General features: G+C 40.5%; 1 protein-coding gene across 15 annotated transcripts in view; it reads right to left on the minus strand.

Annotated features, from left to right (window-relative positions):
* ESR1 (estrogen receptor 1) overlaps positions 1 to 15,661 on the minus strand; it is a 478,649-nt gene that overhangs the window by 236,602 nt on the left and 226,386 nt on the right. For 11 of the 15 annotated variants that reach the window (XM_089332575.1, XM_070073399.2, XM_070073402.2 and 8 more), the window contains one exon: positions 4,121 to 4,237. In XM_089332575.1, coding sequence (XP_089188701.1) covers positions 4,121 to 4,237 — 117 coding nt within the window. The remainder of the gene's footprint in view (positions 1 to 4,120; positions 4,238 to 15,661) is intronic. The other 4 variants (XM_070073398.2, XM_070073401.2, XM_051854226.3 and 1 more) reach the window with 1 other exon arrangement.

The raw sequence follows: 15,661 nt of genomic DNA on the forward strand, positions 1-15,661 counted from the left end.
AACTGAAAAGTGATCCCTGTTAGGAATTTGGAAAATGTTATGCTGAGTGAAATAAGCCAGTCCCAAAGGGACAATTATCATATGTTCTCCCTGATCAGTGACAACTAACCGAACACAAAAAAGGAAACCTGTTAAAGTGAAATGAACACTATGAGAAACGGTGACTTGATCAGCCCTTGCCCTGACTGTTGATGAACAACTTAATACGTTATCCCTCTTAGTATTTTTTTGTTTGTTCTACTTAATACTTTTGGTTGAATACTGTAATCAATACACAGTTATTCTTAAGTGTTGAAACTTAACTGAAAAGCGATCACTGTTAAATATAAGAGTGGGAATAAGAGAGGCAAGAGATGTGCAATTTGGGACATGCTCAAGCTGACTTGCCCCAAACAGTAGAGTTAAAAACATACCAGGGGATTCAATTCAATCCCATCAAGGTGGCATGTACCAATGCCATCTCATTAGTCCAAGTGATCAATTTCTGTTCACAATTATCATAATGATAGGACTAAGAGCCAAAGGGATCACATAAACAAGAATAGTGTCTGCAAATACTAGCTGATAGAATAAAAAAGGGAGAGAACAATCCAACATGGGAAGCAAGATACACAGCAGACTCATAGAATGGCAGATGTCCTAAACAGCACTCTGGCCTCAGAATCAGCCCTTAAGGCATTCGGATCTGGCTGAAGAGCCCATGAGAGTATTTCAGGCATGGAAAGCCAAGACACTCTGGCAAAAAAAAAAAAAAAAAAAAAAAAAAAAAAAAAAAAAAACAAACAAACACAAAACTAAATGAAAGATCTCTGTGAGTGAGATCCCAGTGGAAAGAATGGGTCATCAAAGAAGGAGGTACCTTTGACCATGGCCTTGTCTAAATATGATCAGAGTCAGTGAACTCAAAAGGCTTCCATAGCCTTGGTAACTCATGACAAGAGCCTAGGGTGATTACTGATGCCATAAACAAGAGTGTCAATTTGTTAAGTCAACAACAGGAGTCACCGTGCACTTACTCCTCATGTAGGATCTCTGTCCTTAATGTGTTGTACATTGTGATTTAATGCTATAACCAGTACTCAAACAGTATTTTTAACTTTGTGTTTCTATGTGGCTGCAAACTGTTGAAATCTTTACTTACTATATGCTAAACTGATCTTCTGTATACAAAGAAAACTGAAAATGAATCTTGATGTGAATGGAAGGGGAGAGAGAGCAGGAAAGGGGAGGGTTGCGGGTGGGAGGGAATTTATGGTGGGGGGGGAGCCATTGTAATCCATAAGCTGTACTTTGGAAATGTATATTCATTAAATGAAAGTTAAAAAGAAAATGGTGGGGGATGCTTTTACTATGTATTTGCATATTTGAATTTGTTAGATTAAAACTGAGAATGTACAATTTATGTTTATATACCCAGACTGGACCTAGATAATTAGGGGGATAAAATAATTATATCTATAAAGTGGGATATGCGGACAATCTCAAATTTAAAAATAAACATATTTTGGACACATTTACAAGTTGATTATTACTATCTTTCAGAAAGCCTGGGCTATATAGAATTACCTATCTGTAATTTCCAAAGAACAATATTAAGCTTGGCTTAAAGTGCTTCAAACTAAACTTTTCTCAGATAGCTGTTAAATTCCTGTCGCTTATCAAGTTACCTCCAGAAGCTTTCTGTGATTTTAATTAAGCTTGACTAATATTCCAACAGTACAAAGAAAGATGAATTCCTTAAATATTTAATCCATTTATGACTCAAAGTGTCATTTTCTGAATGTGGCTGTTAAATACTTAGAATTAATTACCCTTTTATTAAAGCAGCTTTTTCAGACATTGAAGACATACAGTCATAGCTCACCCAATGTGTAAATGTCCTTTGTTCTCCAGGAGAATTTATTCCAAATTCTGCACTCAAAATCTCAACCTGGTGAGCTTACTGAGGACCACAGAACTAAACATATAGCACATAATCATTGTAACGACCAAGTGTGCCTACTTCTCAATCTCATTTCTGTGTTTTTCCTCTCCTACCCCTCTATCTATTTAGGAGTAAAAGATTAGCTGCCTTCTATTTGTAAAGTACAATTCTTTCTTTGCTGTAACTTTGCTCTCCCAAACACATCCCATGACTGCACTTGCCATCTTCAGAAAGCATTTCCTTGCTACCATTAGCAGGAAGCACAGTCATTGCCCCTCCCTCCTTCTGCATAATCCTGAAACACAGAAGGTGTGTGTGACTTTAGTTTAATGATGCATTCCCTGATTGTTCACCTTTGCTGTGTTTAAAGTTATCCTAGATGAATAGCAATGTTTCACAAAATTATATTCCTAAGAACGTATGGATATCAATCAGGCAACCACACTTAAGGAGCACCTAATGCCTTCAGGATGGGACTTCTGATCCCCAAATAAGAAAACTGGAAGAACAAGAACATTAAAAGACAGACACATGCACAGCCACAAATATAAGCACACGGGAATGACTCCTGAGTTCTTGGTCTTTGTCAGAGCTCAGCAGTCATTGAACTGTTCCCAGCACCATGCTAGACTCTGAGGCCAACGAGACTGGTAGTTGACTCAACTTCTAAAGGACAAAGCTCAATTGAAAATAGATCCCAGTTAAAAATAAGAGTGGGAATGAGAGAGGGAGGAGCTGTACAGTTCGGCACACATTCCCACGGACTTACCCCTAAGGGTAAAGCTGAAAACTTGCCATGGGACTCCCAATGCCATTAAGCTGGATGATACTAATCCCATTGTACAGGATAAAGTGATCACATTAAGTATGGAATTGATCATATAGACAGGATTAAGTGTCAAAGGGATCACATAAATAAGACCAAGTATCTGCTAATAACAATAGATAGAATTAAAAGGAAAGTTCCAACATGGGAAGCAGTCCACACAGCAGACTCATAGAATGACAAATAGCCCTGAACAGCACTCTGACCTCAGAATCAGCCCCTAAGACATTCTGATCTGGCTGAAAAGCCCATGAGAGAATTTCAGGCATGGAAAGCCAAGACACTGTGGCAAAAAATGTTCTCACACAGATTTTCAGTGAGACCCCAGTGAAAAGAAGGGTCCATCGAAGAAGGATGTATTTTTCTCTGAAGGGAGGAGAAAACTTCCACTTTGCATATGGCCCTGTCTAAACACAGAGTTTGTTTACTCAAAAGGCTTCCACAGCCTTGGCAACTCATGTCAAGAGGTTCAGGTGGTCCCTGACATCAAAAATAAGAGTAATTTTTTAATCAATAACAGGAGTCACCATGCATTTACTCTCCATTTAGGACCTCTGTCCTTAATGAGTTGTACTATGAGAAATAACTGTAAAACTTGCTCTCAATCTACACTTTATACTTGGTGTGTGTTCCCGTGGGTACAAACTGTTGAAATCTTTACTTAGAGTAGAGTTGATTTTCTGTATATGAAGTCAATTAAAAACAAACCTTAATAAAGAATGGGATGGGAGAGGGAGTAGGAGGTGGGATGGGAGTGGGGGTGGGAAGGCAGGAATGCGGCAAAGAACCACTATATTTCTAAAAGTTGTACATATGAAATTTGTATTCATTAAATAACAACCTCCTAAAAATAAGTTAACTTGCTAATGAATACTCTAAAAATAAAGGACAAAGTTGCTTTGATTTAAATTTAAATTCTATAGGAGCTATTAAGAAATTGAAAATCTATAAATTAGCTATTTAGCTTTCACATGAACTAGCCTCAATTTAAGGAAAGCATATCTCCAAATATCATATTCTAGCATTAGCAACACAAAGAGCAACTGGAAAACATTTCCTGAATAATTCAATGAGCAGTCTTCCTTCCCTTCCACCACCTCCCACACACTTTTGATTTAAATACAATTATTTACATCGAAAATATAAAACACTAAATGGCAAGTCAGAATTTCCAGTTGCAGATGCTTCTAATTTTTTTTAAAAAATAAAGTGTATTATGAACATATTTTTGCGGCAAAGAAAAATAAGAATAGAAGGAAGTTAATTAGATGAAAAAACACAAAATTCCCACTGCTATTAAAACAGACACAGCTAGCACTGGGCAGTAGCCAAGGCCATCTGTATCAGGCACCTGAATGAGATGTACCTACCACCTTTCATCATTCCCACTTCGTAGCATTTTCGAAGCCTGCAGGCCTGGCAGCTCTTCCTCCTGTTTTTGTCAATTGTGCACTGGTTGGTAGCTGGACACATGTAGTCATTATGCCCTATTAAAAGCAAGAAGACAGAATTAATATAATTTCAGGAAACTCAGCCAGCCAGAATCTACAAGGAAATAGTTTGCAGGAATCACTCCTATCACTTCTTTGGAATTGCCTTGTTGCAACTTGGGTCTGCCTTCTCTGCCCTTCTGCAAATGTAGATCAAATCTCTCCTAGTCTTATGTTCTACCTCAGTCAATTGCTTCAGGAGTTCTTTGGGCACATCACCTTTCCTTCAAAGAGTCTATATTTTACAGCACAGTATTTTATGCATACTCACAAGGCTAAGTTTTCTCAACATCTAAATTCTATCTATAGATTAAGCCCAGAGTAGAGCTATTTACTAGAGTAGAGCAGTTAGAAACTTAAGGACCCAGCATGGTAGAGCACAAGATTAAGCTACTGCCTGCAGCATATCTGAGCACTGGTTTGAATCACGGCTGCTTCACTTTCAGTCCAGCTCCCTGCTAATGCACCTGAGAAAGTAGCAGATGCTGGCCCAAGTGCTTGAGCCCCAGCCAACCATATGGGACACCCACATGGAGTTCAGGCTACTGGCCTTGGCCTGACCCATCTCGACCATTGTGGACATTTGGATAATGAACCAACAGATAAAAGATCTCTCTCTCTCTCTTTCTCTCTCTCTCTCTCTCTCTCTCTCTCTCTGTGTGTGTGTGTCACTCTACCTTTCAAATAAATATTCTTTAAAAAGAAAGAAATACAAACTTCAGATATAGAGTTTCAAAGTAGTTTTTCCCAAAATGTAAGTTAAGGGATCTTTAAGTATATTCAAATGATGCACAGGGGCAGACATTTGGCCTAGCAGCTGAGATGCCAGTTAAGACATTGCATCTGGGTTCCCAATTCCAGCTTCCTGCTAGTATAACTCTAGGATATAGCAGGGGTTGAGTCCAGTACTTGGGTGCCTGTCACCCAGATTGAGTTTCCAACTCCTAGCTTTGGTCTTATGCAGCCCTAAATATTGTGGCCACTTAGGAAATGAACCAGCAGATGTGAGCTCTGTCTCTCTTACTCTTGCTCTTATTCTGGCTTTCCTCCTCTCAAAAAAGCCAAATGCATTTAGAAAACGAAGCATACCTGAATTCCATTTGAGAGTGATGGGATGGGCCTTTAGAAGCCTCCAACTGTATGTCAGTAAGTTAGTCCATCACTTACTAGCTAGAGGATGCTGAGCCAGCTAGTTAGCATCTCTGAGTCTCAGCCCTCTCCTCTCTAACTTAAAAGAAAAACAGTACCCACAACATACAAGTATTGCAGGTACTAAATGTGAGGATATATGTCTAGCATGTACCACCATGCCCTGGAAGCAGTAAGTACTCAGATAGCAGCTGTTATTGTTCCTGCTGTTTTATTCTTCATCATCTTCCTTTTCTCACTTGTATGTTGAATCTCTGGCTCAAACACTTTTTTCTAGCTTCTAGCACATGCGGGTCTGTCCTGTAACAATGGTTGTCCTGGTTCACCTGACTCTTTAATTCCCACCTTATCTCTTGTCCTTTCTGCCAGCTGGACCCCTCAAAAATGTCCACCTTTGCTCCACTTCAATCCATGCCGATCTGTTTTCCACCTTAGCTGTCTCACCACTCAGCTTCCCAGAGATCGTCAATGATTCCTGTTGCGGAATCCAACAGTTTCAGTTCACACCACATGTGACCCATCAGGAGCAGCTGAGAACAGTGACTGCTCTCTGCCTCTGAAAACCTGCTTTCCCCTTGGTGTCTATCACACCATCCTCTCCCAGTTTCCTTCTGCCTCCCACGCTGCTGCTTTCCAGTACTGCTGGAAGTTTCAATCTTCTCTATCCAATCCAGGGCTCAAAGGTAGGCCTGCTTATCCTCTTATTACTCTGTGTTCCCTCACAAGACAATCAAGTGTGTGTGTGCAGCTTCCATCACCACTGAATGCACAGTACTCACAAATGTATACTCCCAGCCCAACCCTCTTCTTTGAGCTCAGGGTATCTAAAAAGGAACTTCAAACGCTTGTCAAAATGGAATTAAGAAAAGTTCATTTTTTGAAATGTGTATATATAGGAGTCTTCAAATAGTTCTTGAAATGTGCATTATGAAAAAACCATCCGGGGATTTCATATTTTTTCACCAAAGCAAATTTCCCTTTTAATTCCATTTTTCCACATGCCCTCAACCATCCAAGTGCCCACTGAAGCACCTATTTAAGACTTGGAAGTCACCCCTATTTCCGTATCCGACAAAACAAGTCTGGTTTGTAGCGTACAGAATATACAACTTCACAGATTAAAAAATATGGACATTTTTATACAGAAGGCTGTTTATTTATAAATCTCACTTGCCACACATCTTAAAGAATGTCCCAAATTTAGAATAAGGAGCCAATGAAGATTTTTAAAACATGTTTCTCACGTTTCTCCAAATAAAATCAAAAGTGAATATATATTCCACCCTCGAATTCAGATTCTCGGCTTACGTCTCTATTTCCCCATTTACTAAGGGCAAGATGCAACATGCAGTGATATATCTTAACTGCAGAACTCTTTGTTCCCTATTCAACTTAAGGGTCAGTTCCAATTAGAAGAGGGTGGAGTAGGGACTTAACAAGAGACGCTGGTCTCATAAAACTTAGTCCTCCCTCTTTAGGTATACATTATAAAAGTCACTGTATAAACAGGCTTTAGATCAAATTAACTCCTGTGTTCTATTGTGTAATAGAAACCAGCATACTAGGCAGTGGAGTTATAGGCTTGGAACTTTAGTAAGAGGCCAAATGCTGCCCCAAACATCAGGAGGGTGTTATTGTTTGAATTGTCTACATTAAAAGGGAAAAAATTAAGAAACTACTAGAACTAAAACAAAATGTATTTAAGTCAGTACTTATTCTAAGGAAAAGATATATTTTCTGATATCTTAAGGAAACTTCTAGTGTTTGGTCTTCTATGGTGTACATTATGCTGTATATGTTGATATATTTTAGTTGTAAAAATAAGAGTATTCATGAAGTCTCAGAATAAAATAGTTAATAGACATTCAAACCAAATATCACTTTGGCTTACTTTCTCCCCCAAAGTCAGGTGCTTTGCAAGCCAGACAAAGATGGAAGGAGTGAACTAGGTCACAGGCTGGTTGGCTGAGTCTTATATTTGGATTGGCCATCCACTGTAGATGTTTATCTTTATAGAATCAACTGACATTCCTGAACTAACATGTCTAATGTATAAAATACACTGCACTTGTGCAACAAAATTCAAAACAAAACAAAAATAGATGCACAACAGAATCATGTTCCCAATGCAAATTTTCGATGACACTGCAAGGTTTCCCCATCCAATGACATATTACCATTTTAAAATGCTAAATTGGCAAAGAGAAAAATTTAATAAGTACATTTTAATGTCTACAACTAAAACAAATTCTTCCTAACTAAACATTATTAGCAATTATTTGTAAGGCTTCAACTTACATCAGAAGAAGGAAAACAAAAAATTGGGTTATATTTTCTTTCCTTAACGAGTATAACTTGGCCAATGTGTGTTATTTATATATATATTTTTTTGACAAGCAGAGTTAGACATTGAGAGAGACAGAGAGAAAGGTCTCCCTTTTTCCATTGGTTCACCCCCCAAGTGGCCACTACGGCCAGCATGCTGTGCTGATCAGAAGCCAGGAGCCAGGTGCTTCCTCCTGGTCTCCCATGTGGGTGAGGGCCCAAGGACCTGGGCCATCCTCCACTGCACTCCCCAGCCACAGCAGAAAGCTGGACTGGAAGAGGAGCGACCGGACAGAATCCGGCGCCCCAACTGGGACTAGAAGCCCAGGTGCTGGCGCCGCAGGTTGCGCCTAGTGAGCCATGGCGCCGGCCTAATGTGTGTTATTAAAGAAATTGAATTAAGTTGCTTTAAAGGAAACTTCTAAATCTCATTATTTGGTCTTGTAAAACCAAAGCATGAGAAAAATCCTATTGAAGTAGAATTTTTTTTTTTTTTTAAAAAGAACTCTTACCAATTGTAATAGTGAAACATACAATGTTTTTACTGGGCAGGAGAACTCTGTATACCTGTGACCATGTTGGCCCAAAAGGTTCTTCTGCACAGGTCTAGATGAAGTATATATTGTCAAAGTCAAGATGCTAGTAATGATTTGAAAACATAATCGTCACTGTTCTCTTTTCCACCAAACATCAAAATGAAAAGCCTTTAAGGAGATCTATGGTTTGAGTAATAGAAAGCAAAGTGGAAAGGAAACAACTGAAAGAACTAGAAAGAAAAAAAAAAGAGTGGAAAGAGAAGCTCCTGAAAGCAGGGATTGCCAGGCTGACTCCAGCTCCTGGGGCAGCAGAAGGAATTGCACTGAGTTTTTCTCCAAGTTTCTCTGGGATTCCACTCCCTGGACTTTGGTTTCCAATTCTCTTCTTATTTTCCCTCCTTCAATAGCACCTATTTTTTTCTGTTATCATCACAAAGAAAGTCTACACTTATGAATTATGAAAATAAACAATGACTCAAGAAGAATGCAAATACAGCCAAATTAAAACAGTAGCACTAGAGAAATCCAATATTGTGGTTCTTTCCTTGTCATCCTTGTGTCCCATTCTCCCTCTGTAATCTGGCATCACCATGGATCAAATCCCTTCCCTGAACTCCAGCTGCCTCTGTCCATGCAGACAGGACTCTCTCAGACCCCTCAAGATGGACATGTTCCAAGCACAACAGATCTGCTTTCTTCTAGATGGCTGTAGCCCCTGCACGACCCCTGCATGACCCCTGCCTCCAACCTTCCCCTGCTAACCATTGTGCACCAAGTTATTAGTGTGATTTTTCTAAAATTATATACCATCATGACATGCTCCTGCTTTAAATTTCTAGGGATCCCGAGTGTTCTAAGGATAAAATTTAAATGACATCATAAAGCTTTTGAAGCTCCTCCCAACTCTGAGCCTCTCTCTCCCAACTCTCTTTAAGTCACACCCAAGTTCTGGCTATGCCTTCTGTTCAAATGTGTCATGATTCCTCTTATCCCTGGACTTTTCACATGCTCTTCTTCCTCACAGGAACAGTTTCCCTACTCTTGTCCCAACAGTCTTCTGTTTATCTATCAAGCATGCCAGTCAAAGTATTGATTCATGTGCTCCTCCCACTGTGCCTAGTCTGTGTGCTGTTACAACACTTATACATTGGATTGGGTTTTTTTTAATATTTTTTTTGACAGGCAGAGTGGACAGTGAGAGAAAGAGAGAAAGGTTTTCCTTTACCATTGGTTCACCCTCCAATGGCCACTGCACTGATCTGAAGCCAGGAGCCAGGTGCTTCCTTCTGGTCTCCCATGCGGCTGCAGGGCCCAAGCACTTGGGCCATCCTCCACTGCACTCCTGGGCCATAGCAGAGAGCTGGACTGGAAAAGAGGCAACTGGGACAAAATCCAGCACCCTGACCGGGACTGGAACCTGGGGTGCCGGCGCCGCAGGCAGAGGATTAGCCTATTGAGCCACGGTGCCGGCCATACATTGGATAGTAATTGCTTATTTCAGTCCTCAAGTCAAGTTAGGCATGGCAAGGGATGACCACATCTTTCTCATCTGCCACCACTGATCCTGTATCCTGCATATTCTCAGGGACATGGTGGACCTCAAGCAGAGATGTTAAAGCTTCATACTGTCCCCACGCCCCCAGCCCCATCTGTAGAACACATCTGAGTGGGAAGATTACAGTCCTACAAGTGATGTAAAAATTGAGAAGCACAAATTAAAGGCTGCTGCACCCAGGAACTCAAAACTCAGTTCCACAAGAACAAGACTGGCTCCTGAGGTGGTACCAGAAGCAGGAAACCCTCTCTTGGAGTGAAGCCCCCCACTTCAACCCTGGGTGGGGGACAAATTTTACTATAAAGGAGTTCTCCCCAGAGGAATAGTGATGCATAAACTTATGTATTCTCCATGAATTATCCCCACTACTATTTCTGTTTTGATGCCTTGCTGATTTCCTAATAAGTATATTTTATGGTTATTTCAAATAAAAATCAGCATATGCTAACAATTTAAAAGTTTACTGTTTATAGAAATGTGATCCTGAATTAAAATGTTACTTTTACTGCTCTAACATTTTGGTTATGTATGATTTTAATAGGGTAATTTTGTTATTAATGATTTATTTTTATAGGATGTAAAATTCTACTTCATGGTTTTACTAAAGCCTACAGGATTAGCACTTCCCAAAATTTCTACCTCCTTCATAGCTATCACCAGTGAACGCACTTAGCGTGAATATAATGAATCTCTTTTATTATTTACCTTAGAAAATAAAAATTCTTATACATGCCCATAATTTTTTATGAATAAAATTCCAGCAAATGTATTTTTAACAAGGTCAAAGCTCTTCCTAATTCCTCTCTTAGCCTCTCTCCCCACGCTGAAATAACACCCAAGTTCTGGCTGTGCCTTCTGTTCAACTTTACTTTGCACTCTCTCAGTCCCTGGGCTTTACATGTGTTATTCGTAAGGGAAGTACACTTCCCCTGTTACTGGCCCCATAGACTCCTCCACATATATATTTATTAGAGGAAAGGGGTCATTTTGTTTGAAAGGTTTCCTAACCATGACATATATACACTATTCAGTAACTGACTCGTTTAAAAGAGAAGCTGAAGTTCAAAGAGCTTCATTCATGGATGAATATGAAGTTATTAAAAATAGTTGCTCAATAATAAGCCATAAAGATGAAGATCAATTTTCCTCAATAATGCAGTCCTGTGACAAGTATACAGTACAGTTGTTCCTTCTTTTTTCTATTATTTTCTAACTACATGGAGTCAGGAGTTGTGCTCCAACGGGGATTTCCAGCTGAATCTGCCTGTAATTGACATTTCAAAGTGCTTCTCAGCTCATAGTTCATCTAATGAAGCACACACAGCTTTAATTCATGGCCAGAAAACTTTAAAATATGTGACATCTACTCTCATTTTATTACTTTTTTTAAAATAAATGAACTCACTAAAGATGTGTACAGTACTTTGAAAAAATACACTAAAATCAAGGAGTGTTTCATGAGGATAGGCAAAAAGCCAAGTGAGAAAACTGTGAAAATGTTCTGCATGCCAAAGAATAAATATTTAACATTGCCTATCATCAGGGATGAACATTTAGCTACTTGCTCAAATTCTAAGCCATGTAAAATAAGATGGATTCTCAAAGATAAGTTAACTCTCCAATGTATAAGCACGCAAACAAAGCCAAATTTAGTTAATTATATCTAAAAGCATCGTTGGAAGATTCTAATAAAATAGTACTTTATTTTCAAAGCCCTATTATTTTACCTCTGATTTATCCACAAACTTAGATAAGATCTATAAAGCCTGACTACCAGGGTGCCATTGTGGTAAACTGCTACCTGCAAAGTTGTCATCCCATTTGGGTGCCTATTCAAGGTCTGCCTGATCCACTTTTGCTAATGGATCTGAGAAAGCATCAGAAGATGGCCCAAGTACAGGGGCCCCTGCCACACATGTGGGAGACCTAGATGGAGTTCTAGGATCCTGGCTTCTGCCTGGCGCAGCCCCAGATGTTGCAGCCATTTGGGAAGTGAACCAGCAGATAGAATATGCCAGCCTTAAAATTATTCTTAGGTGTTTAAATTTAACTGAAAAGTGATCCCTGTTAAATATAAGAGTGGGAATAAGAGAGGGAGGAGATGTACAGTTCACACATGTTCAATCAGACTTGCCCTTAATGGTAGAGTTAGAAACATGTCAGGGGATTCCAATTCAAGGTGGCATCCATCAAGTTGGCATGTATCAATGCCGACTCACTAGTCAAAATGATCAGTTTCAGTTCATAATTGATCATAATGATAGGATTAAGTGTCAAAGGGATCACATAAACAAGACTAGTGTCTGCAAATACTACTGATAGAATTAAAAAGGAAACGATCCAACATGGGAAGCGGGATACACGGCAGACTCATAGAATGGCAGATGTCCCAAACAGCACTCTGGCCTCAGAATCAGCCCTTAAGGCATTTGGGTCTGGCTAAAGAGCCCATGAGAGTATTTCAGGCATGGAAAGCCAAGACACTGTGGCAAAAAAAAAAAATGAACTAAATGAAAGATCTTTGTGAGTGAGATCCAAGAGGAAAGACCAGGCCATCAAAGAAGGAGGTACCTTTCTCTGAATAGAGGAGAGAACTTCCACTTTGACTATGGCCTTCTCTAAATAAGATCAGAGTTGGCGAACTCAAGAGGCTTCCATAGCCTTGGCAGCTCATGCCAAGAGCCTTGGGTGATTACTGACGTCATAAATAAGAGTGTCAATTGTTAAATCAACAACAGGAGTCATTGTGCACTTACTCCCCATGTAGGATCTCTGTCCTTAATATGTTGTACTATGTGAATTAATGGTATAACTACTACTAAAACAGTCCTTATATATTAAATTGATCTTCTGTGCATAAAGATAATTGAAAATGAATCTTGCTGAAGAATGGGATGGGAGAGGGAGTGGGAGATGGGATGGTTGTGGGTGGGAGGGAGGTTATGTGGGAAAAAGCCACTATAATCCAAAAGTTGTACTTTGGAAATTTATATTTATTAAATAAGTTAAAAAATTTTGGTAAAATAATAGGAATCTGCTCATAAATTTTCAAAACACTGTTAAAGATATTAACAACTACCCAGTCCTGGGTAGAAGCTTCCAGAGGATGCTCCTTCTCTGGCTTATTCATTTAACCCTTGTGCCAACTTCTGGCCAGGAAGGCTGTCTGAGCATGAGATTGTCTGAGCACTCCCTCCAAGACAACTGACCTTGTTAGGTAATGACTATTATGTGTCAGGTTCTGTGTTACACATGAGCTTTTTTCATTTAATTCCCTAACAACATTTTGAGGATGAATTTATATTAATCTGCATATTATTGATATAAAACTATTTTAAGAGGTACAAAACCCCACAGCAAGCAAGTGGCATATTAGTTTTTTTGTTTTTTGGGCAATTTTATTTTATTTAATTATTTTTTGACAGGCAGAGTTAGACAGTGAGAGGGAGAGAGAGAGAGAAAGGTCTTCCTTCAGTTGGTTCACCCTCGAAATGGCCACCATGGCCGGCGCTGCACCGATCCAAAGCCAGGAGCCAGGTGCTTCCTCCTGGTCTCCTATGTGGGTGCAGGGACCCAAGCACTGGGGCCATCCTCCACTGCCTTCCCGGGCCACAGCAGAGAGCTGGATTGGAAGAGGGGCAACCGGGACAGAACCGGCACCCCAAACAGGACTAGAACCCGGGGTGCCGGCGCTGCAGGCAGAGGATTAGCCTAGTGAGCCGCCGCACCAGCCCAAGGCAGATGAGTTTTTTAACGAAGTCCTCCCTCATTCTAGAAATTGCACTGTTATGTGTTCTAGCAACCTACATCTATGGAGGGCCAAACTTCCCCCAAGGACAAGATCTTCACTCAAGAGCAGTCTGTATCCATGATCCAGATGACGTTAACAGGAGTATTCTCCACAACTGACTATTCGGTGTTCTGGTTCTTAGAAAACTCATGCATCTGAAAATTAAAAGTGAAGCACTAATGCAATCAAGTCAATGCTGTTGACTTCTGTTTAACATATCTGCAGGATAAGTGCTAATACCAAACCAATATTCAATTCTTTGGGCGATAAATTCTGACTTATAACACAGTGAAGAAATGTGCAGTCCAACTCTCCTGTACATGACTGAACTGAGAAGCAGAAGTATATCTTCCCTTACATTCTAGGAAAAAATATCAACTTGTTGCATTATCTGCAGCTACCCCAAAGCTGTACTCATGAGCAAGATTTTATCATGCTGGTGCCACACATATATTTACTGTTACCAAAAGAAGGAACTGCTGGCCGGCGCCGCGGCTCACTAGGCTAATCCTCTGCCTTGCGGCGCCGGCACACCGGGTTCTAGTCCTGGTTGGAGCACCGGATTCTGTCCTGGTTGCCCCTCTTCCAGGCCAGCTCTCTGCTGTGGCCAGGGAGTGCAGTGGAGGATGGCCCAGGTGCTTGGGCCCTGCACCCCATGGGAGACCAGGAAAAGCGCCTGGCTCCTGGCTCCTGCCATTGGATCAGCGCGGTGCGCCGGCCGCAGCGCAGCGGCCGCGGCAGCCATTGGAGGGTGAACCAACGGCAAAGGAAGACCTTTCTCTCTCTCTCTCACTGTCCACTCTGCCTGTCAAAAAAATAAAAAAATAAAAAAATAAAGCAGCCTTGAAAAAAAAAAAAAAAAAGGAACTGCTATGGGAATTGCTGAAAAGAGTTGAGCATTCAAAAAGTTTTGAAGTCTATTAAAAAAAAAAAAAGGAAAACTAGCAGGGAATTGGTTATAGACATAAGAGTTTAAAATACTTTTAGGGGCCAGCACTGTGGCATAGTGAGTAAAGCTACTGCCTGCAGTGCTGGCATTCCATGTGGGCACCCATTCGAGTCCCGGCTGCTCCACTTCCAATCCAGCTCTCTGCTGTGGCCTGGGAAAGCAGTAGAAGATGCCCCAAGCCCTTGGGCCCCTGCAACTACGTAGGAGACCTGGAAGAGGCTCCTGGCTCCTGACTTCGGATCAGTGCATCCCCGGCAATTGCGGCCAACTGGGGAGTGAACCAGTGGATGATAGACTTCTCTCTCTCTCTCTCTCTGCCTCTACTTCTCTGTGTAACTCTGATTTTCAAATAAATAAATAAATAAATAAATCTTTTTAAAAAAAAGACTTTTAGGGGCCAGTACGGTAAGGAGGCAGGTAAAGCTGGCACTGTAGTACTGGCATCCCATGTGGGCATCGGTTTGAGTCCTGGCTGCTCCACTTCCAATCCAGCTCTCTGTTGTGGCCTGGGAAAGCAGTAGATGGTCCAAGCCCTTGGGCCCTGCACCCACATCAGAGACACAGAAGAAACTCCTGGCTTCAGATCAGCACAGTTCCGGCCATTGCGGCCATCTGGAGGAGTGAACCAGCAGATGGAAGATTTGTATTCATTCATTCATTTTCTTTCTCTCTGTCTCTCTCTCTCTCTCTCTCTCTCTCTCTCTCTGCCTCTGTCTCTCATAACACTACCTTTCAAATAAATAAATAATTTTTTTAAAAGATTTTAATGAGGTAATACATGATTGTCATAAAAAATGAAGGGTTAAATGGGGGGGGACTTACTAAACATGCATTAATTATATTAGAGTAGTAAAGTACAGCAGGCAGGAAGAAAATGTGATGAAGATGGAGGAGGAAGAAGTCAAACTCTTGGATAGGTTGCCAGATCGTCTTGAAAACTGTTTCTATCATTATTCTCTAGAAGGAGGATCTGATTTTGGAGCAGAATGAGATGTGAAACAATTAAACATATTATGTGTGAGATTTTAGTAGTACACTAACAAGCAGCTGCCCAGCAAGCTGCTATCAATGCAGCACTGAAGCTTGGAAATCATATCCATATGAAGTGGGAAACCAT

Source organism: Oryctolagus cuniculus, chromosome 5 (assembly GCF_051225735.1).
Source record: "Oryctolagus cuniculus isolate XC-2025 breed Fujian yellow rabbit chromosome 5, ASM5122573v1, whole genome shotgun sequence".
NCBI lineage: Eukaryota > Metazoa > Chordata > Mammalia > Lagomorpha > Leporidae > Oryctolagus > Oryctolagus cuniculus.